We start from the raw sequence: 26,732 nt of genomic DNA, 5'->3' as shown, positions 1-26,732 counted from the left end.
ACAGACCATTTTTTTAAAAAGCTGATGCAATAATTGATAGTTCAGAACTTTTACACTTAAAAGGTAAAGCTCTAAACTGAGATACATTTTCTCTCTTCTCACAAAACTAAAATATTGGGTTGGTCAAAAAGTGTGTTTTCTGTAACACACTTTGGCCAAAAGGTTGGTCAAAAGGTTTTTCCGTAAGATGTAACGGAAAAACCTGAACACACTTTTTGGCCAACCCAATATTATGAAAACAACAAGAACAGATGATTCAACTCAGAGAAGAAAGGGAAAGCAAAGGGAAACACTTATAGAATTTTCTTCTTCTCAGTCAAGGGACTGGAGAGTACAGAATAAATGTAGTTAATTGAAGTCTAAAGCCAATGGAACAATAAGCATAATCCCAAAGCTAATAGTGAGTTCATTTCTGAGGGTTTTCAGAGGACAAAAATAGGAGATATCCCAATGTTCAAATAAGTTAAAAGGGTAGATTCTTAACCTATACCTTTAACTTCAATCCCCAGCAACATTCTAGAGTGAATTGTTAGTTTCTAAGTATCCAGAAAGGAAACCACGGGTCACTTGGAACCAGCACGGATTCACTAAGAACAAATCATTACAGGAAATGTACTTCATTTCCTTTCAGAAGGATTATCTGACTGTTGTTTAGGGGAGTGTTGTTCATCAAATGTTTCTCAATTTCAGTGAGGCAATGGACATAGTCTCTCATGATATGTTGTGAGTAAAATCTATTACTGTGGCCTGAAAATTATAAAGATAAGTGAATTCATTGATGGTTAAACAAATAACCCAAGAAGTGAATTGCAGAATTCTGAACAGCCTGGGTCATGACCTTCATGGGTAGGTTGCAAGGTTTTGGATTTGGTTTTGCTATAAAGGCTTCGGTAGAAGAACCCCCAAAATGGGGGAGCATGCATATGGATTTATCAAGTCCTGAAAGAAAATTGGTAATTCTGTTCTGGAGGAAAAAAGAAGGACAGGGTTTCCAACCTACCAGATCTCCATTAGATTCAACTAATGGACTAAAATGAACTAAAATTCTCCAAAATTAATTTGGAGAAAACGTAAAGTACCAAGTTTGAATTTGAAATTCTCTTGCAAAAGTACAGGGCACTCCTTATCAGCCTGCATCACTGCCTGACCTCCAGCTGGCAAAGCCTATGCTCTTACAGAAGTTTCTCTCACTCCCCAAAAGCTGCATCAATAGGATCTGACTCAAGGTATCATTTTGATTTTGAAAACGAGATTCAAAGCAGACAGCAAATTAACACAATTTTAAACAATACACACTTTAACACTGAATATCTTAGTCTCTCTGATTCAGTCCTCTCTGGCAAAGACATATCCAGGCAAGGAGAAAAAGACAAGTTCATTCACTTCTCAGAAGACTGGCCCTGAGCTAATGGGTTACCCTTCTGGGAGATTATAACTCACAGTAAGGGGCAGACACATAACCACAAGGCATGGTGGAGATGGAGGTGGGGTAGGGTGGGGAGAAGAGGTGATGGTGGACAAGGAACACGGTCCAGCCCCAGGGGGAGGCATGTGGCCCCATTTGTCTAAGCGTCTCATCTTGTTCTTTAGTTAGTTGTGGTCTTCCTGTGCCAGGGAAAGGGTTTGTGAGAAGAACAAGTCAAGTCTCTGTTTCTTAAAAAAAAACAACAAACAGCAGCAAAGGATAACCCCCGAAGTTCACATTCCCAAATAAAAAGAGAAGGGAGCAAAACCTTTGCCACTAAACAGGAAGACCAGGCAGTTGTGTTTGCACAAGGTTCCCAGGGAGGAAGGAGGAGGGGTTTAGACTAGTGATAAGATCACAGCTTCCAGCAGCTGAGTGGCTTTCCCTGACCCTCTGGTCTTGGGAGTTCTGGACCAGAATTCGGATCCCTTCTGGCTTTGACAAGAGAAAAACAAAACAAAACCAAAAACAGAAAGGGGGAAAGAAAATGAAAACTTTCCCAAGTTACTGATCTCCTTTTCCCCTCATTCCTTCTGTCTTTAGTCTGTCCATCCTCCTGTGATGGTGCTTTATTTGGAGGAGAAGGAAACCATTTTAATAAGATCCCTAAATATTCCAGTTTCTGCAGCCTCCCAGCCTTAGACCATGCTCAGAAAAGCATGACGCCTTCATGGGGTTTGTTTCTTGCTTTGTCTTGTTTTCATTCAATTGTTTTGAAATTACGCACGTTTTCCAGTGTATTCCAAATAAAAGCAATCCTGTTTTAAAATGCTTACTGCCAAACTTACAAACATCTTGATAAGAAAAAAGAAGCCCATGTGGAGTTAATTTATCCAGGGAGCCCATTTTTCTAGTGTGTTATCACTTTTGGGTTCAGTATTAGAAATGTTGTCCCTCAAGTATCAGACAGCACCTCAATATTTTGACCCTCTTCCCTTTCCCCTTTCCATGTTATTTATAAACGATTTCTCCAACAAACTTATCTGCGATGCCCAGTGCCACATGTTTGGGCTTTATTTAGTCATACATTTTGCACCTTCATTCAGCTTTGGCTGGAATCCCAGCCCTCTGGCTCAGATGTACTTCATGGCCTGGTAAGAAGGGCCCTCTGAGGTCAGCAGAGCCCTAGTGAGGAGGGGTGAAGACCTGTGACTCAGGAGAGACACACCACAGGCACTGATGGCCTGAGGGATACTCTGCTCTTTGATTTGATTTCCATAATGCTTGCGTATCACCTGTACACAATACAGCAACTAAACCCAAACATTGGTGAAGAGAAGTAGGCTTTGCAGAGTAAACGCCTCTCCTAAAAGCATAGTGACACGTCCTTAATGTTCATCCTTTAGAGCCCCGAGTCCAGCTGTCCTATTTTTGTCATTGAGCCAATCAAAAAGTTAAACCCACTTCTTAGGAAATAAGCTTTCTGTTGCCATAAAGCCCATCACTGCTGGATGCAGCCACTTTAGCTGAAAGGTACACTTGATTATCAAAAAGCTTCCTGCCCTCCAAAGCACGCACATCTTCTTTTCTTCTAAACATTTTTGCTGAAAAATTCTTAAGTTGGGAGGAAGAGAAATAGGAGGCAGGGTGGATTGGGAGGTGAGGAAAGTGGGGTCAGAGAAGGCAGAGGAAGAGGAAGAGGAAGAAAGGAAAACATTACCAACATCCCACCAAACCATATGACTTCTGGGTTCTCTTTCTTTAGTTTTATAACAATAAGACCTTATGTCTATTGAGCGCTTATGTGCTAGATAGGTTTTCAGTTCTTTACATGTATTATTTAATGCTCACGATAACCCTGTGTTCTAGGCAGTATTATTATCCTCTCTTACATGAGGAAACTGAGGCACAGAGAGGCGAAGTAACTTCCCTGAGGTCACACAACGTGTGGCAGAGGGAGCATTCAAATCCACTGTGTTCTCTGCACCACTCTCTGCCTGATGGGCTCTGTGTCACGCAGCCTCTGTGGCACTGGGCAGGTCACACCGCGAGCTTAGAGAGAGGGCATCCTCTCTCTTTCACCCTTATCAACCACCCTCCACCTTTCTTTCAAGTTTGTTATAGGGATTACATTTGTACATTTATTTATTATTTTATTCATCAAAAAATAAAGACATGGTTTTTCCCTGAAATCCTGAAACTTCAAAGGGTCAAAATTTGGGGAATAAAGTTTTTTATTTTTAAATTTTGATTTCAAATAAGCAAGCTATGAGAACAGTAACAAACTAAAAAAGGTGCAGCATAGGAGTCCAGGAGGGTGCGTTAGGCTTTCCTCCTTACACCCTGAGAGCTCATCAGTGCTCAGCTGTAGGAAGGAAGCACAGAAAGTCATATGCAACATTCCGGGGGTGGGGTTTGGACGATGACCCACTGCCTGGAGCTCAGCCTCCAGCTGTCTAGCCAGATGTGCCCTCCACCAGAAAACCTGAACTCACAATAAAATAAAATTCAATTACAAATGAGATGTCGTTATTTACAGAGACATATCTGTTTTATAAAAGGCTTAATCTACAATCCCTTTAACTATGCCAGTTTAGTGTTTGTTTGTAGGCTACATATGAACTAGAAAAACCACAAAGGAGAAAAGCAGATCCAAGGAATCCTCTAGTTGAGTAGGGAAGGCAAGGCATCATTCTTGCAAGCTGGTGGAAAAACAGATTGAACCGATGGCTACTTAATTTTAAACATGATTTCCGTTTAACTATTCAGGGGCTTCAACTACAGCACAAATGAAGGTACAGCTCATACCGTTGGAAAGACCCTGAGGAACCCTTCAGACGAGTCCACTCAATTGATTATATGTAATATAACCCTGGTTTTACAAGGCTCATTTTACTCACCTGGTCAAAGTAACGAAGTTTTAAAATGGCAGGAGGGTAGGGAACTGGAATCCAGATCGTAAGTACCGTTCTTTCCATACTATGCTGTTCACACACAGAGTAAAGGGTGGGCTTGGGACTCATACCAATTCGCTTATCTACACAGAGCTGTATTTTATATCATTACAGGGGAAAAGGCAGTTCAGGCGTGTGTGTGTGTGTGTGTGTGTGTGTGTGTGTATGTGTGTGTGTGTACACATATTCCAGTTAAGACGTTAAATAGATTGCATGACAGTATTCCAGTAATAATGATATACAATGGTAAGAAAAATAAGCCAAGTGAAACCTATTGTATATGTTCCTTAAGAAAAAAATTAATAAAAAATCACTCACCAAGATATTGACAATCAAGAATAAAAGGAGAGTGAAAAACCACCACAAAAAGGGTACATTCATGCTGATATAGCAATCATGCAGGATCCTGTGGGAGATGGATGGAGACGCACACATACACACGCACAGAGTTTACATCAGTGTCTGGCCTCTGAGTTCTGCTCTGCTGGTTAATACAGGTAACTATTTAGTTTCACCAAAGCTTGCAGGGGTATATGGCATCTGCCCTGTGATATCCAGTCTCAAATTTCCAACAGTTTTGTGGCTTTTGCTGTCCTCATCTCCTACCCAAACTCACCCACCTGCCAAATTCCTTTCCTAAATAATTCTAGATGCAAGAGTATTAACATGAGGAACTGAGGACTGTGCAGAGATACACTGATTATTAAACATTCATTAAAGGAAGAGAATGATTTTACTATGAACATAGTACCATGAGATTTAATATCATTTACCATGAAAGTTATTATTTCTGTATTACTAAGTAGAAGACTAAGCGATCACTGCACGGAGGTAGAGAGCACATTAAAGGAACACGCGGGCGCTCACCATCAGCCAGACCGGGGTTCTAGCTCCAGCTTTTCCCCTTGCTGGCTGACATACCACAGCCTCCTCAAACTCTCTTAACCTCAGTGCCTCCTGGGTAAATAGGACGACCACATATACCTCACAGGGTCTTGGAGGGACGCAAGGTGAGCACAATTGCCTAAGTGTCCCTTACACTTAATGCTGAGTTCACGTCTGCCCCTTTAATCTGGTGACTAGAAGTTTCTAAAGTGTAAGGATTTAAAAAAAAAATACCCTTTCATTTTTTGCAAAATTAAAAAAATCCAAAGGTTTGGGGAGGTAGGGAGGAACCAACTTCTTCTGCAAGAGGTGGAATCTGGGTAAATGATAGAAGAAAAGGGGGACAAGGAAGCAAAAATATCCCAAGGATAATCTGTTCCAGGTAGATTTCTGAAACCTGGGCGGGGAGAAAACCCATAAAGAGATGCCAGGATCTTTATAAAGCTCTGCTCTAAATGTAAGTCATGTGCAAACAGTGTCCCATGAGCTTGAGGCTATCCTAATGATTCCTCTCATAGCTGTGGTCTGTGTATATCTCCTTGGGGACTTGCCAGCTCAGACTGGCCAACTCCTGGGGGCTCCCATTTAAACATTTTGCTGCTTGTGGGCACCTCCACTAGAGGGCAGCAGGTGGAAGGGAGAGGACGTCCAAATGGATCAATGTCGGCGCTTGGCAAGAGCAGCTGTCAAGGTGGGGTGCCGAGTAATGGGGGGTGCGAGGGGGCAAGTCAACTGAGTGGAAAAGATGAGAGCCTGAGTGATTAGAGGTTTTCCATTGCTAAGTGAAGCCAGGGACGGAAGGAGAAAGAGCTCAGCGTTAGAGGAAGCTGGGGCAAGGTTTTCCAAACCAGCTAATCTTCAGATTCATGTTTGGAGTTTTCCTAAAACACACAAACACACACAAACACACACACACACACACACACACACACACCCATAACATGAAAACAGACAAACTCCAGGACATCACTCTCAGCCTTCTGCATCAGAATCTCTGGGTATGGAGCTTATGAATCTGTTATTTTTCAAAAAACTCCTAGCTTATTCTGAGTAACAGCCAAGGTTGGCCTCATAAGGGTGTCTGAGGTCCCTTCCAACTCTCAGAAGACTAATTTCACTAACATAAAATATGCCCAAAGCAACCTTCAAAATAATGGTAAAATTGTCTATCCCTCTAGCAACTTGTCTTCAGAGAAAGAAGGGGCAGAAGTAACTGAAATTGCTAGAATATGGATTGCAAGTTACAGTTTTCAGAGTGTTATTACAGACACAATCTCCCTTAACCTTTTAATCCTCGCAGCAAGCCTGTACATAGGAAGATTTTAAAATCCCATGTATAGTTAGGGAAACCAAGTTCTAGCAAGGCCACCTAGAATGGTAGGTCTAGAAGCCACGACTACTGACTTCAGTTTATTCCAGTACATGACTACTTCCAGTGCCTTTTCAATTCTGTTCTTAACCTGGATTTATAAACAATCTTTTCAACAAATGATTGAGTGGAGCTCTAAGAATGACGGCCAAGTCCAAGGTATATGCAGAACAGGAATGGAGACAGGAATAAGAGAAAGCTGCGGTGGCAAGGCCAGAGACCCATCTCTAGCCGTGTCTTCTGGTGCTCCAGGAAGCAGGAGGAGAATGGGCAGTGGCGGTTTGTGAGTGAGAAAGATGAATGAGGGTGCAAGGATCAGGGGTTATGCTTCCGCAGCTGGCCTGCCATGGCGGAGAGCAGAGTGATTTCATAAGGGTCTTGTCTCAACCCAATTCATTCACCTGAAAATCTCCTTTTTGCTATTGACCACTCTGCCATGAGGCTGCCACTCGGCACGTATCTTAAGACGTTTTAAATTTTGCGACGTTTCAAAACAGATTTTCAAATAGATTCCACCTGAAACTAACACAACGTTGTTAATCAACTGTACTGTCATATAAAATAAAAAGTTAAAAGAAAAACTATATTACCATAAAAAATAAATACCAAATGTATGACCAGTGAAGAAATGTAATATGATGAAAATTTAATAGGCAAGGGGATTTTTATATTTAACTCAATGGTACTACCTGTCGTATTAAAGAAAATCACTGATTCAGAAAAAAAAAACCAAAAACCAAAACCAAAAAAAAGAAACAAATAGATTCTGCCAACTAGGTTGCTTGCTGTCAAAGGCTAACCTGTGGAGGAATGCACACCAGACCAGGGGTCTGCGTCTCGGCCCTGCCCCTGCTGATGACGACTGCGACTTCGGGTAAGTCATTTAACCTCTCTGGGCCTGGGCTTTCTCATCAATAAACAGAGAGGGTGCGTGTTGCAGCTTCCAGACAGACCATGAGGACATGTTTAGTGTCAAATTATTTTGAACTGGTCCCTAACATTGAAAACTTAGGAGATTCAGATAAAAATATTTCAAGATCAACTTTTGGTTACACTCCGATGAGGAACAAATGGAGTGGTTATAATTATTCAAATAATAATTATTTTTATAGGCTATCATCTGCCTCACCTACTCACACACCCTCTTCAAAACACATACACATCCTGCTAAGGAAAGCTCCATGGCAGCAGGATTTTTTTTACATTTCTTGTTCACGAAAGCATTCCAGGCACCTAGAATAGTACTTGGCGCATAGTAGGTGCACAAAAATATTTGTTTTTTTAAAACCATTTTTCATTGACGTATAGTTAATTTACAATAAAAAATATTTGTTGAATCAATTCCCGGTAATTTTATGAAAAGCAAGTTTTTTTCAAGTGAGGGAAGCTAAAGACAGTACAATCCAGAGATAAGACATGAATATATCCAATAAATTCCTGATTTAGAAATCATAATACAGGCTTGGTTTTCACAATAAGTCATCAAATAAGGGCTATCGATATATGCTTATGCTGTATACAGTATATGTCTTTCTCATAAATATAATCAAGTTGAGATTTAAAGATATAGTGCTGGGGGAGTTTTCACAGGGATTCTGAATGTACCACAAGACCCACCTGTCGGCTGTTTGTTTCGCTTGTAATGCTTAAAAAACAGCACGACATGGGTATTCTAAAGGCACGTGACAGACAGCTCAGTATGCAGAATGTTCCATATTGATGTGACCTTAAATGTGGAGACTGATTTCTCTGGTGGTAAAAGGCAGGTCTTAAGGCTGATGAAATGTAATCTCACACCAATTACACTGATTTCAACAGCTGGCTTTGCAGTTCCCTCCACCAGGCAGTTCACTCCACCAGGCTTCTTCTACTAAATGCTCAGGGATGTCTCCCAGTTTACTTCACTAGGCTTTAATTCTCGAAGCTGTCGAGGGAGAAGTGACAGGAAGCATTTGTCGGAAGCACTCAGATGTGGCTGTGCATTCATGGGGATTTGTTAGCTGATATCAAAGTTGTTGCATTCCCCATAAACCAGCACGAGTGACGGGCTTTAAGTGTGATCTTCCCAAACAAATGTGACTCAAAACCATTAGGGCAGCTCATGCTAAAGCTAGCAACTCTTGCTCTAGTCAACCTGTGTGTACCTCTGCAACACAGAATAGGCAAAATTGCACGGGAGGTTTAAAGGCAGGACAGGCTTTACTGTAAATGTGGCTCCATAGGGCACACCAGCTTTTATATGGAGTTTCCTTGTTAATGAATATTTAATGCAGAACATTCTGGAATAAAGTTTGGAAATTCTGATACTTTCATAATGGTCAACCCTATCTCCATGGTACTAGCATGTAATTACTCAGGCAGACATATTTCTATCTAAATATGCAATGTCAGATTTAGAGCTTTAAACAGGTGTTCATGATTCTAGGAATGGTTCTTCTTGAATCAACAGACCTCAAATGAATTGATCGAGGTCCATTTGAAGAATATATTCAGGCCTGAGCTTCCTGTGTTATTCTCTAGTGTCTGATATTCGTGGCTCTACTTCAGGAAATCTGGGCTGGAGTTTTTGTCTATTTTTTTGTTTGATTGTTTGCTATCATTGGAGCGGGTATGAAAAAAGGCGAAAATAACAGGTGTCTGTAACAACTTCAATTAAGTTGCTCATTCAGATTTCATACCCAAGTGTAGACCTGAAAAATGATTAATACCTTAATCAGTGCTGAACGCTGTCAGCACGCACCTTAAACACTCCTGGCAAAGCTGCATGAATATATGTCATTGTGTGAAGGAGAATTAGTCACAATTAGTCAAACGGTAATTGTTATTACAGAGCTTCAGCCGTGTAGACCAACTGGTTTTCTATGGTTTGGGTCAAAGGCAGCCCTTCCTTCCTTGGGGCTCCCATAACATTTTGTGCATGTTATATGCATACATTCATTACGGGATGTCTTACATGATTGCTCTTTTTCTTCTAAGTTCTTTGTTTACTCGGCACACCTTTCAGCCTCTCAAGGTTTATTTATTTAAGGGTGTCCACCACCTGGTTCAAAAAAATCTTAGGATGAATGAATGAACAGATGAACCAGTGAAAAGATAAGGGCTGCATTGTAACTATATGTGTACGTTTTTTCTTTACTTTTAAAAGTCTATAAACACGCTTTGTCTAATTTGACCCCTGCAACAACCCTGGGCACGGTCAGGTCAACATGCAATCACCAGATCTAGGGCAGTGGTTCTCAACTGGGGGTCATTTCCCACCCCCGGTGCCCCCTCACCCAGGGAACACTTAGCAATGTCTGGAGATGTTCTGGTTCTTACAACTGAGGGTGGAGGGGACCACCTAGTACCTAGAGGTCACGGATGCTGCCAACATGTTACAATGCACAGGACAGCTGCCACCACAAAAATTTATCTGACCTGAAATGTCAATATTGTCAAGATTGAGAAACCCTCATCCAAGCCTTCGATCTCTAAAAACTATCGTAACCCTACGTTCTGTGAGCTCCTGTCTGACATATTTTTCTAAGTACGTCCTATAAGAAATCACTCAGTGTACCATATTAAACTACTCCTTGCATTCAGTCACCTTACTCAAAAACATACAAACAAACTAACCAGAAAGTATGGGAATAGTAAGTTCGTGGTTTGATTCCCAACTGCTGACCCAGGATGAATGTTTGGTTTGCCCACCATGTTCTTTTAGAGAAGGCACTTGGGCATAGCTTGGAAGCACCTGGGTACTTTCATGCATTTCAATAAGAATAATTTTGCTGTCTAAGCTCTCTTAGAACATTTACAAGTTCGCCTGCTTCTTGTGATTAAAGCTCCTAGAAGGACAGCTAGAGAGGTCTGGATGGATTTAATTATCAGCTGTTTAAAAGAAAACCCAGTGTCGAAATACTGGCAAGTTAATTCCACCTTTTGCCTTTGAGAAAATCATACATGACTTGCCGGGGGGAGGGGGGCAGTGGAGCAGGAAATCACGGTACCGCTGTGATAAGAGAACTATAAAGAGGGGGCTAGCAATCCCTTTTGTTTGTCACAACTGAATTATCTTTCTATAACTTACAGAAATGATTCCCTAACTTCATAGGTGTAGTGGAGTAACACATTTGGGTCTTTTCTAACTCCATGTCCGGCAGGATTGTGCATGTTCTAGTGAGTATCAATCCCAACAACACAGACGTGCAGAGAACAGGGAGAACAAAGGCTTCTGAGGGATCATCTTATCCACTGATTTTCTGCCTTTTAAAAAATTTCCTGAACTATTCATTCACACGAAATCATACCTGGAAACTTACTGTGTAAAATCAAAATTATTACATGAAGCTGTGTTTGGACAAGAGTGGGGGACAAGAGCGGGGCACCAGAGTGCCTTGGCAGGTCAGCGCTGCTCTCCCAGACTTTAACCCCAGCCCTGTCTGACCTAGCAACTCATCCTACTTTGGGATAGTTGCAGTAGGCATAGCATACCTTCTGGAAAAGCAACCTAACTGTCCTTGTTCTTCCCCTCTTGAAGGGAAGGTAAACAAAGAAGAGATTAGCCTTTACAAAAAACCTAACTCTTACCAATAACTACGCCAGGTACTTAACATGCCAGCTCATCTAACTTTCATGGATGGCTTTCTGAGCAAGATATTATTACCCCTATTTCAAGATGGGAAACAGATACGCTGAGAAATTACTCAGTCACAGAGTTGAAACTTACAGAGCTGAAATTCATACATGCACATATTTGGTTCCCAAAGTCTACATTTTTGGTATATTATTTCTCCATGCTTTCTAAACACATGGCCTTTCTCCATGATTAAAGCCCTCATCAACAAGATACATTTTTAAAACAAATACCTTGCCATTGCCCCTTCATCACCCTCAGATTAAACATCTCTAGTTCCTTTTGTGTGATTTCAAGAGTTCACCATTAAGATTATTTTGTTCTGGTTTATCAATATCTTTCTTAAATCTCGATATCTGGAACTCACCGGATTATTCTAGATATGTTGTGGCCAGTGCAGAGTCCAGAGGACTGGTGATTTACTTGTTCTAGACCCTCTGTTTCTATTAAGGCAGCCTGAGCTATCTTATCTTACTTTGGTAGCTACACTGTAACAGGTGAGGTAAATTATATATTTGCAATGAGCTAAATAACTTCAAGTCTTTTACAGAGGACTTGCTGTGAGCCAGGACTGTCACTTCATTTATGATTTTATAAAACCTAAACACAGGCCTTTACATTTATCCCTATCAAATTTTATCTTGCAGTTTTTGGCCCACTACTGAGGCTGTCAAGATATCTTGAATCCTATGTCTGTGATTCAGCACATTAGCTACCCTTGGCTTTGCATCATCTGTAGATTTGGTGAGTCTGCCTTCCTTGTCCTCACTCTAGTCATTAATTTAAAAAAAAAAAAAAGCAAGCTCAGGAGAAGAAAGTCTACCACAAAGACCTTCAGAGAGGGCTTGGCATGAAGGAATCCCTAGCTGGGTACTACATCCGTATCTAAGAAATAATAGAAAAAATAATTTTGGAGTTGAGAGGGACAGATTTGATTTTTTCTCTCTGAAAAGTTTTATTCATATATCAGCAACTGAGTTTATAGAAATTAACAGCTTTTGCCCATAACCACAGAACTGATTACTGATGCCATTGGACTCATAACCCAGAGTTGGTGATTGGTTGATGTTTTTTTCCCATCACACCATTAGGTGAGATCACTGATGGCAAGAAAGACACTCCAAATTTGTTTTTAAATAATGTCTTGGTACAGTTTTCTTTTCTGACAATGTGCCCCTTTACCTTAAAAGGGCAACACAAAAATAAATTCCAGTGAATGGAAGACTCTTACTCATATAAGCTTGGTTTCACGTCCACTGATTTGTATGGACAAATCTTATCAGAAAATGGTGTAGGAACAATGTTATACCAACACAAGTCCTGTGTACAAAATAGGGAATGTTAATACAGTGACGATGGGAAAAGCTTTGGGTAAGGAGGTACAGTCTTAGAAACAGGCAAAAGTACATGCTATAATAGTGAGTGTGTGTAGTAGGATAATTCTCTAGGCATGTTAGTAGATGGCTTTCCTTTACTTTGACAGCTTCTGCATTCGTGGAGAATCCAGGAGTGATCAGAAGAGAAAACCCAGGGTTGATTTCATAAGACAGTTCTTGAACCTCCTTAGAACAATGCAGGTAGAGCCTTGTACACATAACAGGGCCGCACAGTACCAGATGGGGTTGCCCAGTGGCCCAGGAGGTACCTTTCAAGGAGTTTTTTCAAAGGAGAAGAGGTGGCACCTGTCCCCACAAACTTTGGCTACTGATATAACCTCGGGAAGAGATGCCCATTTGCTCTGAGGAAACTACCCATGCCTCATCATAAGTTTTACATTTGTATATAAGTATATATAAGTATCAATACTTATATATGAAATAATGAGGTCAACATTAAAAGTCAAAGTACTACATTAAACTTAATGAATCTGAATCTTAGAGGATTTACAGAAGGAGTTCATGGAATCACCTCCTGTTGCTTTGACATAATATAACTATGATTCTTGATCTTGGCTGAGTAAGTGAAACAAATGCAACTTCCAGAGTTCAGCTGAAATTCCTGCAGAGGTGAGTACTACAGATAGTTAGGTACCATGGAAATCCTAGGACACGTGAGGCAGTGTAGCGTGCACTCTGGGGTCAGACTGCCTGGATTGGACTCTCATGTTGGCCTTCGCTTGTTATGTAAACTAGTTACATAACTATTCTTGGTGTCCTTACCTAAAGCAGGGTAATAATGGAACTTTCCTCTTACCATTGCTGTGGGAATTAACCAAGGTTACAAGTATAAAGTACTTAAAATTGGATCCATGAAATGCTTCTATTGTTCTTGCAATGAACTGGTTTTAATTCTCTCTCCCTACATCCCCACTTCACCTGGTGACTAACCTGGGAAACTGTGCCTCACTCCTCTTGGTCTCGTGTTTGCCACATGGCAAATGCTCAAAGAACGCTCGTTGAACTCAACTGACTTGCCCGGTGTCACTCCCAGCATCAGAGTCAACTCACTCCAGACCCACTTGCTGGCTTGATCAGATTCAATTTTATTAAAAGTATAAGAACTAGAGCACTAAGGTTTTTATCACACTTATCCTTTGAGCATTCATTGTTAAAACTATAAATATAGAACAGTGTCCTGTTTCCTAAAAGTTTATGCCATCATGCCTTAGTTCTATTGTTGAAAGCATCTTAAACATTAGAATCCTCTTCTAGACAGTTTTCTGGAGTCATTATTAAAATTATCTTTAGCTCCAAAACTTCCTTGTGCAACTGAACTGCTCCTTTTAGGCATATATTGTTATAACTCAAATTCTACATGTCTGTTTAGTTTGCATGTGTATTTAAGGCCTCAGGGTTTGGAGTAACTCAACTGAGGCCAATAACAGTTACCAGTTATTGACTACTTTTGTGCTTTTCCTGTGTCATCTCAGCAGGTGCTTTACTATTGTTACCTCCTTGATGGTTTTAAACAAGTTCTTTTCCTCCCATTTAACAGAGGAGAAAACTGAGGCTCAGAAAGTGTAAGAAACTACGAAAGCCTTTGAAGTACATGCTGTCAGTGCTCTGCTGATATAGATCCCTTAACCATTTATGTGCACATAGACTCCCTGTGCGCTTTCACTCCCAACACCCAGCACCTGTGTCTCTGTCAGCACCTGGAGCCATCTTGACCTGCACTTGGAGAGCTGATAGTGTCTAGGAATTTATGACCTCCAAGGGTCGCCCTTAACCATCAACTGAGGGCTGTTCTGGACAACTTGAAGCACTGCTTCTAGAGGGGACCGAGCCAGATACCATCCCCACCATCCACCCCACCGTGGGATAGCACTTGACATTGCATTCTTGCTTGTTTTTTTTTTCTTTTTTAGCCTTTTCCCTGTCTCATTTCCCTACTCCCTGTCAGTTTCCCCCTGGAATATTTTTCTAATAATTCACTTTCATTTGAACCCTTGTCTCAGCATCTGGCTTCTGGGGAACTCAACCTAAAAAAAATCACACAATTCATTAATGATAGAGCTGGGATTCAAACCCAATTCTGACAAAGTTCAAGATCAATGCTCTAAAATCCCCAATCTAGACTGCTTCTCCTGACGATGGCAGAGAAGATAGAAGCAGGAATCAGATATGACTGGTGCAGAGACTTGCTTACTGGTCCTACTCCCTAAGCATCTCTGTATGTTCTCTGAGTACGAGCCAAGGCCATCTGACCAGCCTCTCTCCTCACTCTCCAGAGAGTTCCTCCACAGGCCCCCTTTACCCTCTGATGGTCTAAGCCTCTGGCTGATTGCTGCGGCCCCAAGGAAGTCATAGCCAAGGGCAGGAGCACAGAACCAGAGGGACACTGTGTATAACCAAATCAAGTGCAGATCAAACTGGCCTCCTAGCAACTAACTGCAGAAATCAATCAGTAATCTACATGGTATTTATTGAATACCAACTGTGGGCTCAGTGACGGCCACGGACCCCTCATTTCAGCCTGGAATTTCAGCCTCTTCCTTCTACCTCCTGCTTTAAGGCATCCACTGACTCTCCGCCATGCGAAAGGCTTCTGACTTTGGGTTTATAGCAACCCACTCTCAACCAACATGTTGGAGAAATCACCCTCTGCCCAAATTTGATGGTTAGGGAATAGTTTCATTTTAGATACATCTCATGTTAATGAAAGTGCTACATATCCTTTTGTCTTTAATATTTTTTCCTTCAGGTAAGATTTTAAGACATAAAAATACAGGCTTTTAGTACCCATCCACAGAAATAAGACAAGACAGGTCATACTGGGGAGTAGCTACACTTCTGCCTTTCACACCTATAATGGCTATATAAACACGAGTTTGACACGCATATATGGCCAGGGTATGCACAGGAGTTAATCTAGGTCTTTCTATTCCTCGATAAGAGCTTTCCAGGAAGTCAGGCTTAGTGATAGCTACAAAGGGAGAGAGAGCTAGTCAGCCATGCTTATGAAGTTCAGAGCAAACACTCAGAGACTATGGTGCTGGCACGGCTCACAAGGGAAGCCGGGCACAATCACAAACCAGTTCGTAAACTTGGCCAGGGCTGTCTGAGCACAGCACCTCGGTACTTCACTGTATTCTCCACCTCACAAGCTAATCTGTCCAGACTGTGCCCTGACATGGGGCAGGGCTCTTTGACTGGTTCCCCCACTTCCCCGACTGCCCCACTCTCTTCACAATACATCCTTTCATCGTTAGCTATTGTTAAAAAAAAAAAAAAAAAAGCATGGTACTTCTTGCTTCAACCAAGGAAGCAGCCGGCCCACTGGTTGGGTAGCGGAGGAAGGAGCATTGGTCCTGAATGTTACACAGCCACAAAATGGTCCTTTCCTAAAAAACTGAGCTCTCAGTTTGGGGGAAGCCAAGGCGTGGTAAACATCACCAATTCAATCTCCACTAATGTAAATCTATTAATACTGAATAACACACAGCTATCCACTAGTCAAATATTCTGAACGTTATTTCTCCTTTTACAAATTTGCAAGATTTTACTAAAAGATTAGATTACACAAAATACAACTTTTTTCCATATTCATGGATGAAGAAATTAAGGATTTTATCATATACCTGATTTAATTTTGAGAGTTTCATACTTCAAGATGGGCTCTCATTGGAAACTGGAGAAACCTGTTATTTAAGGGATGAGGCTGGGAAAACTGATCTAGCTCTCCGTAAGATCCCTAGTCATGGTCTTTCGTAATCTAAAGTTCAATGTCTGAAGGGGCAGAGAAAACTTGAATTTGGAATCTGCAGGCCTCATTATACCTCTCTGTCAATATTTGAGGAGATTTAATCAGGTAGGTGGGGCACAGATAAAGGTGGTGTCAGGGGTAGGTGATGGGTGACTGGTTTATTCAATGCAGGATGTTGGCCAGTAGCTGGTGCATGGGGTACAGAGTCCAGTCACCTGGGAAAAGGTTGGCAAGACTTATAAAGGGCATCAGGCTCCCAGGCATTGGTGTGTTGGGCAAAGTTCTGACCCTGGGCGCATCTGAAGTATATAGCAGGAAAATGAGAACATTCCATCCACAGGGAAAGCTCACAAATCAGGGCTTCGGGTAGGGCACAGGGATACTTGGGGCTTCTTGGAGAATAGCTTCTACAGTTGCACAGCTATTTCCAGACACTTTCTACTGGAAGGGGGTCCAAATCCAGCCTCTGCCCTGGTTAGGGCTGGACATAATGGAGCATTAGTGACAATTGTGGACAATTACTGGGAAAGTTCCAGGTCAGGATTTAGATGTTGATTCCCTTAAATAAAATGAAGATCTACTCCATGTGTCAGAATGCTAGAGGAGGGGATACAGGGGTGAACAAAACATCCGCCATGAATTTTCAGGTCTAGTGAGTTTTAATCCATAACTATTTATTACACAGAGTATGCAGTGGTCGTTTTGTCAATCATTCGAAAACAAATTGTGTATATTGCAAGCTCAATCCAGAATTTGTCACACAACTTAAAACACAGATGTCACGACAACTTCATTTAGAAGAGAGACACAAAACAAATGTCGCCTCCCCAAACCCCTGATCCTCTACCACTGGCTGCCCTTCTGCCCATCCCTGTGTCCTGCATCTTGGGGAAAGCTTCTAAAACAACAGACAACATCCTGAAACATTCCTTCCATGGTTGGGACATGCACCTCCACACTCTAATACCTGCAACCCTGCTGTGGAGCTGTAACACAGACACTGTAATTAGTTAAGGTTAAGGCTTAAGGCTGGTGAGTTGTGACATAAACAGAAACAGAGATTCCTGATAGATGTATCTGATGAAATATCGTGGATTCATTTTGGATGAATTTGGGAAATACAGACCAGAGAAGACTGATTTGCAGCTGAGGTTGAAGAAGTGCTCCAGGCCCCTGGGCCTCCCGGTCTGTGCAGTGCCGGCCAGACAGGGTGCCACGGAATCCTCTCTGTACGATCAGTTGCATCCAATCTCAATGTGTGTTTATGTCACACATCGTCACCACCCTTATGCTGCTAACTACAGATGAGGAGGAAGCTTCGCTCTGAGTCTGAGGGATGACACTGTTGACAGCCTGTGAGTGTTTCTGGAAGAGCCCAGATGGGACCCTGGTGCCTGTTGCTTGTGAAAACTGATGGTGGTCCTTGGGCTGTGGCTGCTGGCGACTCTGCCTGATGACAAGTTAGACATCCTTAACTATGTCTAGCAGGCAGTTACAAGGAGCAGGGGATAGGCCCCGAAGATGCCTTTGCGGGTGGCTCTGAAACGCCTAGAATTCTATATCATCAAGTCTAAGGTTAAGGGTTTAAACTAAACCAAAGTAACACATTGACTTAAAAGCAGGGTGAGAAGAAAACCACCTCCCACAGGTTCTTCCTGAGAGGGTTTTCCTAGGGAAAAGGTGCTGGGTGATTGAGGGACCCTGGGGCCCTAGTTATGGGGGATGATTATCAGGCAGAGAGAGGCTGGCCGGGCCGGTCCAAGCCAGCGTGGACTTCTGCACAGTTAAACTTGGGTCAGCTTCCACTAGAGGCAGAAACCCAGGTGTGTCAATGAGCAAGAGCTGGTGGCCGGCACCACACATCAAACACATTCCGTCAACCCCGCTCCTGTCCTCCCATAACGGAAGCCCTAGTTTAGGCTACTGAACCAAAGGGGTGTGGAGACATTTTGCACACCAGGACCGGCTCTTGTCCTGTAATGGTTGGCAGATGACTGTCCTATAATCTAAGGCAGAAGATTGGAAGTATGGTTCATCATTGGCATGTGTGACCTGAACGTTCAAGGTTCAGGCTATTCTTGGGTGGTCCCCGTCCTTTTAATACTAATTAGCTGAGGCGCAAACCTCGTCACTCACACTGCCAGCTGCTTCACAGAGGTGAGTCACGTAGCTACTGTGTAAGCCTCGCCGACCTCCCAGATTCTGCTCAGTGCATAACTCTGCTGCCCTCGACTCATCCTGCGTATATTTTATTGCATTCCATGAGATAAGTACATATTCTAGGGATGATCAAATATCTGGGGGTATGTCAAGGTCTCGGGATTGAGTCATGAATGCGCAGAGACTACACAGGTATGGAGCTCAGGCCTTTGTCCCCGCTGTGGACCCTCAGGGCACAGTGACCAAGCCATAGCACAGACACACTGCAGAGGGGAGCGGACAGCCGTGGGACCCGGGCTGGGCACAGGCAGGAGGGGTTCCGGGAAATGGCACAAAAGAAAGGTTGCTTAGATACTCTGCTGTCATCAGTCTCAGTGTTTCCCCCTCCACAGAGCTGTTCCATGCAAGTACCACTTCACTGCTAATAGGCTGAACTGCGTGCTAGGGTTTCACTCTATTAAAAGTGAGTCACTGCTGATGTTGATAACATGAACTCAAGACGCAGAAACTTTGAAATGGATGGAGTAAGAAAGCTCTGCCAGTTCCCAAAGTCAAAAATCCACATGTAATTGGACTCCGAGTGCTCCGCAACATCTGTCTACAATCCATCTATTTTGTTTCAGCCGCCACTGGCACACTTGCATCGTCTCTCCTAACCTATTACAACCACCTTCCTCCGCATTCATCGCTCTCCAACTCACTTTGACTCGATTACCGGCTGTATTTCCAAAAGGACAATCTAACAGTATTATTACCCTGCTTAAAACTCTTTAATAACCTTAGGGAGCCATGATTGAATTAGGTTTACTTATCTGTCTTCTCTTCTATAGACCACGAGCTCCTTAAAGGTAGAAACATAAATTCAAAATTCATCCTTGAATCCATAAACGTGCTCGATAAAAACTTGCTAAAAGTCCTCATCACACACAAAAGTCTATGCATATCTTCCACTGGCATCATCCAGGTAGACGAGACCAGAAGCTCCGTCGCCTGGCCTGCTATGACCTGAACTCCGGCGTCATAGCACCTGTGACACCAGGAAGACCAGGTGATGTAGGTCTGCTAATGTCCACGGCACTAGAAGAGACTAAGATTTCTTCTTGCCTCTTGAAGTAAAGACAGCAGTGATCTTAAGTTCTATGGCTTTCTCCCTCACTTCCAGTGTGCATTCAAGGAAAGTGTGTATTGTTCCTTCTTGAAAACATTTTTAACAGGCCCACCCTTCACTGTTTACCAACTGTAGCCATGACTCTAATACTTGCCTGAAATATATCCTGTATGTCCTGAAGCTCTTAGGGCTCTGTGGAGCTTCACCAGCAAAGGGGCATGAAAGTGTAAGGTTTATTTAAAAAAAATAAAATGTTCCTGCCACTGTGTCATTACTTCCTATCTGTTAGCAATGAGAATAGAGGTGTCTTTTCTTTCACACAAGTGCTGTGTGTGTTTGCATAAGTTTATGAAAAATGTTCAAAGGTGTACAAAGAACATTATTTGGGGAATCCTGGTTCCTTTGGGACATGGCATCTCACTCCTAGTGTAAGTTTTTTATCTTGACTGGTATGGAATGATATTTAGAGTGATAAGATACTAATTATGTGCTTTGCCTGCAAACCATGCCATGTATATACACACACATATATTACACATAAATAGTTTTTTTTTTGGCTGCGCCATGTGGCTTGCGGGATCTTGGTTCCCCGACCAGGGATCAGACCCGGGCCCTGGCAGTGAAAGCGTGGAATCCTAACCACTGGACCGCCAGGGAATTCCCTGTATATGCTTTATATAAATATTACACACACACACACACACACACACACACACAGAGTACCATCATGAACCTCTTACCTGGCCTACAACTTTAAGAACTATGACTTGCTTCCTCTCCAAAATACTACCCATCCTTCAAGACTCAGCAAGACTTGCCTTTTCCATGAAGCTTTTCCCATCTCTAGACCTTCTGTAATTTAACTCGAGTTCATTGACCTAAGTTTACGTCCAAAGGGAATAATTACAAACACAGCGCTCATGTACCAAGCACTCTGGCCAAATGAATCGTACGCCTTCCACAAAGTAAGTGCTCAAAAACCCTCTGTTGGATGCTGTGTGTGTGAAATAGAACCACTCGTTCCTAGCACAGTGCCCCGTACATAGTGTAAACCCAATGACTGGCTGACTTGTTCTCCGCGTACACCTCATATCTGCACCTGTGCACGTCTTTTATGTTGTTCCCTTATCACACACGCTATTCCTGCAGCCACCCCCTGCTCTTCTAGGCCTTTCAAAGTCTTAACCCAGTACCCTAATATCTGCTGAAATAACACCAACCTCCCCTGTGAAGTTCTCTCTGCTTCACCACATCCTGAGGTGACTCTCCTCTCTTCACTCCTCTTAAAGAGTGTAGTTCAGCCCACTATTTCCATAGTTAATACATTCTGCCTCATACAGTAATTCTTTATACATATGCCTGATCTCTTAAGTCATGATAAATTCCTTGAGGGAAGGATCACTGTTTTCCTCATAGCCGTAATTTCAATCTTTAAAAATGGAACGCTCTAAAGAAATATCTGTACATTGAATTTGTTGAATTAACTATTCCAGTCCACCTTAATTTAGCCTTTTTTAGAGCATCTTGGCCATCTGTATTCATCACACAATCTAGACCTTAAAACTATACAGTCTCTCATTAATTTCTAGAAGTTCCTCATATCCTAACTAGACTGAACTTCTTCAGGTCGGGGCTAGCCTGCTCCCACCTTACACTGCTGAGGTCAAAGAGGAGGCTCACTTGTGGACCCACAGAAATAGGAGAGGTGTAACAACGTGTAACAGGCGCTCCTCAGAAGAATATTTGTATTCATTAAGTCTTTACGCACGTTTCTCATTAAAATCATCTTTGTAGAAGCAGCAGTTTCCTTTTTAATTAATTTATTTTTATTTTTATTTTTATTTACTCTTGGCTGCATTGCGTCTTCGTTGCTGCGCACAGGCTTTCTCTAGTTGCGGTGAGCGGGGGCTACTCTTCGTTGCGGTGCACGGGCTTCTCATGGTGGTGTCTTCTCTTGTTGTGGAGCACGGGCTCTAGGTGCACGGGCTCAGTAGTTGTGACTCGTGGGCTCTAGAGTGCAGGCTCAGTAGCTGTGGCGCACAGGCTTAGTTGCTCCGCGGCATGTGGGATCTTCCCGGACCAGGGCTCGAACCCATGTCCCCTGCATTGGCAGGCAGATTCCCAACCACTGTGCCACCAGGGAAGCCCAGGAGCAGCAGTTTTGATGCAACTAGTTGACAGTTCAACCCTGTGAAGCCCTCTGAAAATGAAACGTTGTTGCTCATTCCTGATTTTGGAGTAAGAAATTCTTCCTGAGAACACTTCTACACTGTTGGTGCGAATGTAAATTGGGGCAGCCACTACGGAAAACAGTATGGCAGTTCTTCAAAAAACTAAAAATAGAACTACCGTATGATCCATCAACTCCACTCCTGGGTATATATCCAGAAAAAATGAAAACACTAATTTGAAAAGACACATGCACCCCGATGTTCATAGTAGCACTATTTACAATAGCCAAGACATGGAAGCAACCCAAGTGTCCATCAACAGACAAACTGATAAAAAGGATATGGTATATATATACAATGGAATATTACTCAGCCATAAAAAGAGAACGAAATTCTGCCATTTGCAGCAACGTGGATGGACCTGGAGGGTATTATGCTTAGTGAAAAAAGTCAGACAGAGAAAGACAAATACTATATGATATCACTGATTTGTGAAATCTAAAAAATAAAACAAACAAATGTATATAGCAAAAGAGAAACAGACTCACAGATACAGAGAACAAACTAGTAGTTACCAGCAGGGAGAGGGGAGGGGAGAGGGGCAAGATAGGGGTATGGGATTAAGAGGTACCAACTACTATATATAAAATAGATAAGCCAAACGGATATATTGTACAGCATGAGGAATTATAGCCATCATTTTGTAATAACTTGGAATGGAATATAATCTATAAAAGTACCGAGTCACTAGGCTGTACACTTGAAACCAATATAATATTGTAAATCAACTATATTTTAATTTAAAAAATTAAATAAACTGTGGTACATCCAGAAAAAAAAGAAAAAGAAAGAAATTCTCCCTGAGAGTATGTAACCTGCCTTGAGGATCAGATGTAAAGACTAATTAATATTAAGGATGAAAGACAAACAGAGAGCATCAATTACATCACATTAGCTAATACAGTGGTGGCACTGTTCGATGCTTAGTTCTCATTAAATTTCCAAGAGGGCAATTAGACTTAATAAAAAAATCCTCTTAGGGCCAGCATAGTTTAAATTGCTCATCTGCCTAAGCAAGAAGAGCCCTGCTCAAGGCTTCAAGTGACAACGTTCCTCAGGCATGCAGATCTGTCATCTCCTCCCAGCTCCTGGGCAGTTTTTTTCCCCGTGATGCTTCCCAGTTCCTTTCCTCAGCAGTGCCACCTCTTCCACTGACCAAACTTAATTCAATGAATGGCTGGTGAAACTACAGTAGCATCTTTTTTTTTTTAAAGTCCTCTCTTACAGTTTTAGTCTGCCTCATACAATGGGAGAGAAAATAAAAATAAAGTGATTTGGGTACAATCCAGACCTGGCAGAAAAAGAAACACATGGCCCATGAATGTCATCTGAGATTCAATCCATGTCGTATCAGGAGATCACTCTGGCTGAACTCCTCGGATAAATGGCCAGCGCCAGCAAACACACACACACACACACACACACACACACACACACACACACGCATACACGCTCATGTTCAAACATGGTCATCTGCACCTTCTTATATAAACATCATACCGCGTCCTTAACAAACCCCAGGCCATTTTAAGGTAAGAATTTTGGAGTAGCCACATATTCCAAAGGAATTTTGGTTAGCCTACTAAGAAAAAGAAAAGGAGGAATTTTTTTCCTTTGCTAAATTACTTAGTATGTGTAAGTAATGTTAAACTATGTGATTTGTATTTACTATAAACCATTGCCTTTTCTTATGCTCTGCTCCCCCCAAATAAACAAAGCAAACATAAAACTATCAAAAAGCAAAAAAAAAAAAAAAGCAAACATAAAACCAGCTAATGGTTTTGTTTCCTCTATGAAGTGAAAGGCTTGCTAAAATGTCAAAGCAGTTGAAAGAGGTGCCCTCTGCAGACTCTTTAGGTCAAAAATGTAACTTTAGCTCTAGTCTTTTAGCTGGGGATACATTTTAAATTTTCTTTAAAGATTTCCTTTGCCATACTTTTCATTTCACAAGTCTTTTAAATTCCTCGAGCCTTGCCCAGTGGAGTGAAAGTCACCTTAATGAAGAAAGTAGAGACCTAACCACCATGACTTTGGAATAGCAGAGGATCTCAGCTGTAATTCTTTGGCTCAGAACCAGGGTCTAAAACCAGCCATGGGAAAAGCTGCTGACACGGAGCCTGCAATTCCCTCCATGTTTGACTTGCAAAATGTTGACATTATAACACCAGAGAGACCCCAAAATATTTCAAACAATTATGACTTCTTTTCTATAAATATTTTTAAATTGTTTTAGGAGATAAAATAACATATTTTACACTTCTTGTTTTCTTAGTTACTCTGGTTGCCCTCAGCAGCTCACTACTAGGGATTTATTTTTGGCTCGAAGGTCAGGGAGGACATTTTAAGGCACTACTTCTGCTGCTAAACTGTGTTTTCCAAGATGAGTTGCCTGTTAAGTAGGGGAGTTGGCCGCTCTTAAAGCAACAAGTGACTGTGGTATCACAGAATAGGAGAAATGATGATTTCTTTCCTTTGTTGAAGCTCAAGCAAGAAAAAAAATCAAGTACTCAAGATGATATTTTAAAAAGTCTCCCACCCTCGTTACGAGCACAGTTTTCTTTCTGGGCAGAAAACTACTTTTCATTCCCTTTCATTTCTCTCCTGTTCCAGTTATTGCCGTGTGAGACCTAAGTTTGAATACATGGCAACTCTTCCAATAGGAAGAGGGTATAAAGAGGGAGGGAGAATTACAGAGATGGCCAAGGAAACTCGTGACTTTGAGTATATTATCCAACTATTTCGGGTGTTTCCTCCTTCAGGTTTAGCCAAATGGTAATCACCCAGAGAGTAAGAGGTAAAATTTATTTGCAATCTGCAATTTCCACTCTCAGAGAATATGATTAAGAGGACTTAATTCTGAGCTCTGGAAATAGGCTGTGATATCCTTCGTCACAGATGAGCTGAGCGATCAGTACGTTAATAATCCTTCAGTGCAATTTCAATCTCTCTCCCAGAGCCTGAGGACCAAGAGACCTGGCTTGCCTTCACCAGAAATGCCCTCAGCATGATTTGCAGCATTTATTTTTGACGTGGAAACATCAGGTGCCAAAGCTGACTACTGTTTTCCTCCTGAAAACATCCCCAGAAACATCCTCCTGGTTTGTGATTTTAAAGCTACAACAGGTTTTCTGTTTACTTCTACTTAAAACTTACCTCTTTTAATTACATCATCCAAAGAACTTAGATTTAACAAATAAAGTTCAGTGTGGTTTCAAAACACTGCAGGTGGGAATGGAAAAGCAGAACTCACCTTGACTCCCAGAAAAAGCATCACTTGAGCCTGCCACTGCCAAGGTCAACAGCAGCTGCCAGAGATCCATACCTGTAGGACCTGCAATCATACAAAGAGGAATAAGATAAAGCTAAGCAACTAAAAGCAGACTATTTTCATTAAAAATTGTTTAAAGACTGGCTAAATTATGAATGAGTTGACATGCACAGCAGCTCTAGAAGGAATCTTTGTAAGTCTTTCACTGCCCTAGAGTCTCACGTTGTCATACTTTTCATGAGGGCAAACAGCAGGTTGTAATAAATTCTACTTCCGGTGGGTGCCTGCCTCAGGAAATAACATGGACGCTAGAGATTTTCACATCCTGGCCGACAGCCATAGAACCACCACACAACAAATGACCCCCACGCATTGCTTCCATAACAGGGCCAGTGTGGTTCACTTTAATTTGATCTGGAAATAGAAACTCTTCAGCAGTATCACCAAGCAAGGGGCCTTGAGCTGGACAGCCCATACAAGGGAAAACAAAACAACCCACTTCAGTAGTAGTAAAACTTCTCCAGTGTGTGTCCCAGTGAACAAAAGAGCTCAATTAACACTCAAAACACTGTGCTAATGAGCCATCCTAAGGAGGTTTAACCAGAAGGCAGCAGTAAGGAGGTGAGAAGCAAAAGAAAACAAAACACTGGCGCTTCCTAGGTGGCCTCCCCTAGGACACCTGGTGTCCTTGTGCGTTTCAGGAGGAATGTGGTCTCTGAAAGGCCCAGGAATGTGAACACCTCAGACTCTAAGAAGGGTCAGTTTGTGGCTGGGCTAGCCATTTGGAATCTCAAGTGTGGCCACACCTTGAAGCCTTAGGTTTGATGAATGGGGGAGCAGATCAGCAAGCCTCAGCCAGCACACACCTTTACCTGGAGGAAATGAAGCTTCTTGGGGATAAATAAACCAGGTGTCCACCTCCTGGATCTCTAAAGAGACAATTCTGGCTGGCTTAAAATGAACTCAGCAGACTGCCCTTTGGAGAGCTGTTGCTACATCTGACGACTAACGCCAACTACTTTAAACCTTAGCTGCAATATTTCCATGAAATTACAGTACTTTACAAGTCACTCAGGCAAATCTGATCATCATACTGGGAGCTCCACCAGTGCCTCTACTGGACTTATTTTTATTACTGTACATTCTTGACAATAATAAAATAGCCCTTCTGCTACCCCTAATCAAACTGAAACGATGAACACAAATGTTTGTTTTCATGGATAGTGGCATGCTGTGGTCCGGGTAATGGCTGTGTAATTCTGAATAGGTAGTAAATGTCTCACACTCTACACTTTCATTTCTAGACAGGGCATCATTTTTTAAAATTCTATATGATTTTAACGTTGTTAAAAAATTCTAAGAAGACATCTCTAGATGAATGGAATCTCCCCCTGCGTCTGAATATCCAGGTGTAGCCCACATGCATGAGGATGCCCCACGTACACTGCCCCATGGGGTCATTCATAGGACTGAGTGTGACGGCGTAGATGAACACACTTTGCCAACTGTGAGAGTTCACACTAATGTGAGTTGTGGTTATTACAACACCCATGTTTTAAATTCTTAACCTGGAAGGCTCTGGGCTCATGGCC

General features: G+C 42.0%; 1 protein-coding gene across 4 annotated transcripts in view; it reads right to left on the bottom strand.

Annotated features, from left to right (window-relative positions):
- GHR (growth hormone receptor) overlaps positions 1–26,732 on the bottom strand; it is a 278,824-nt gene that overhangs the window by 137,511 nt on the left and 114,581 nt on the right. For 3 of the 4 annotated variants that reach the window (XM_059916316.1, XM_059916314.1, XM_059916315.1), the window contains exon 2: positions 25,123–25,203. In XM_059916316.1, coding sequence (XP_059772299.1) covers positions 25,123–25,192 — 70 coding nt within the window. In that variant the 5' untranslated portion in view covers positions 25,193–25,203. Of the gene's footprint in view, positions 1–25,122; positions 25,214–26,732 lie in introns of those variants that run through there. The other variant, XM_059916313.1, reaches the window with a different exon arrangement.

The sequence above is a fragment of the Balaenoptera ricei genome, chromosome 3 (genome assembly GCF_028023285.1).
Source record: "Balaenoptera ricei isolate mBalRic1 chromosome 3, mBalRic1.hap2, whole genome shotgun sequence".
NCBI lineage: Eukaryota > Metazoa > Chordata > Mammalia > Artiodactyla > Balaenopteridae > Balaenoptera > Balaenoptera ricei.
This window is presented reverse-complemented; position numbering and strand designations above follow the sequence as displayed.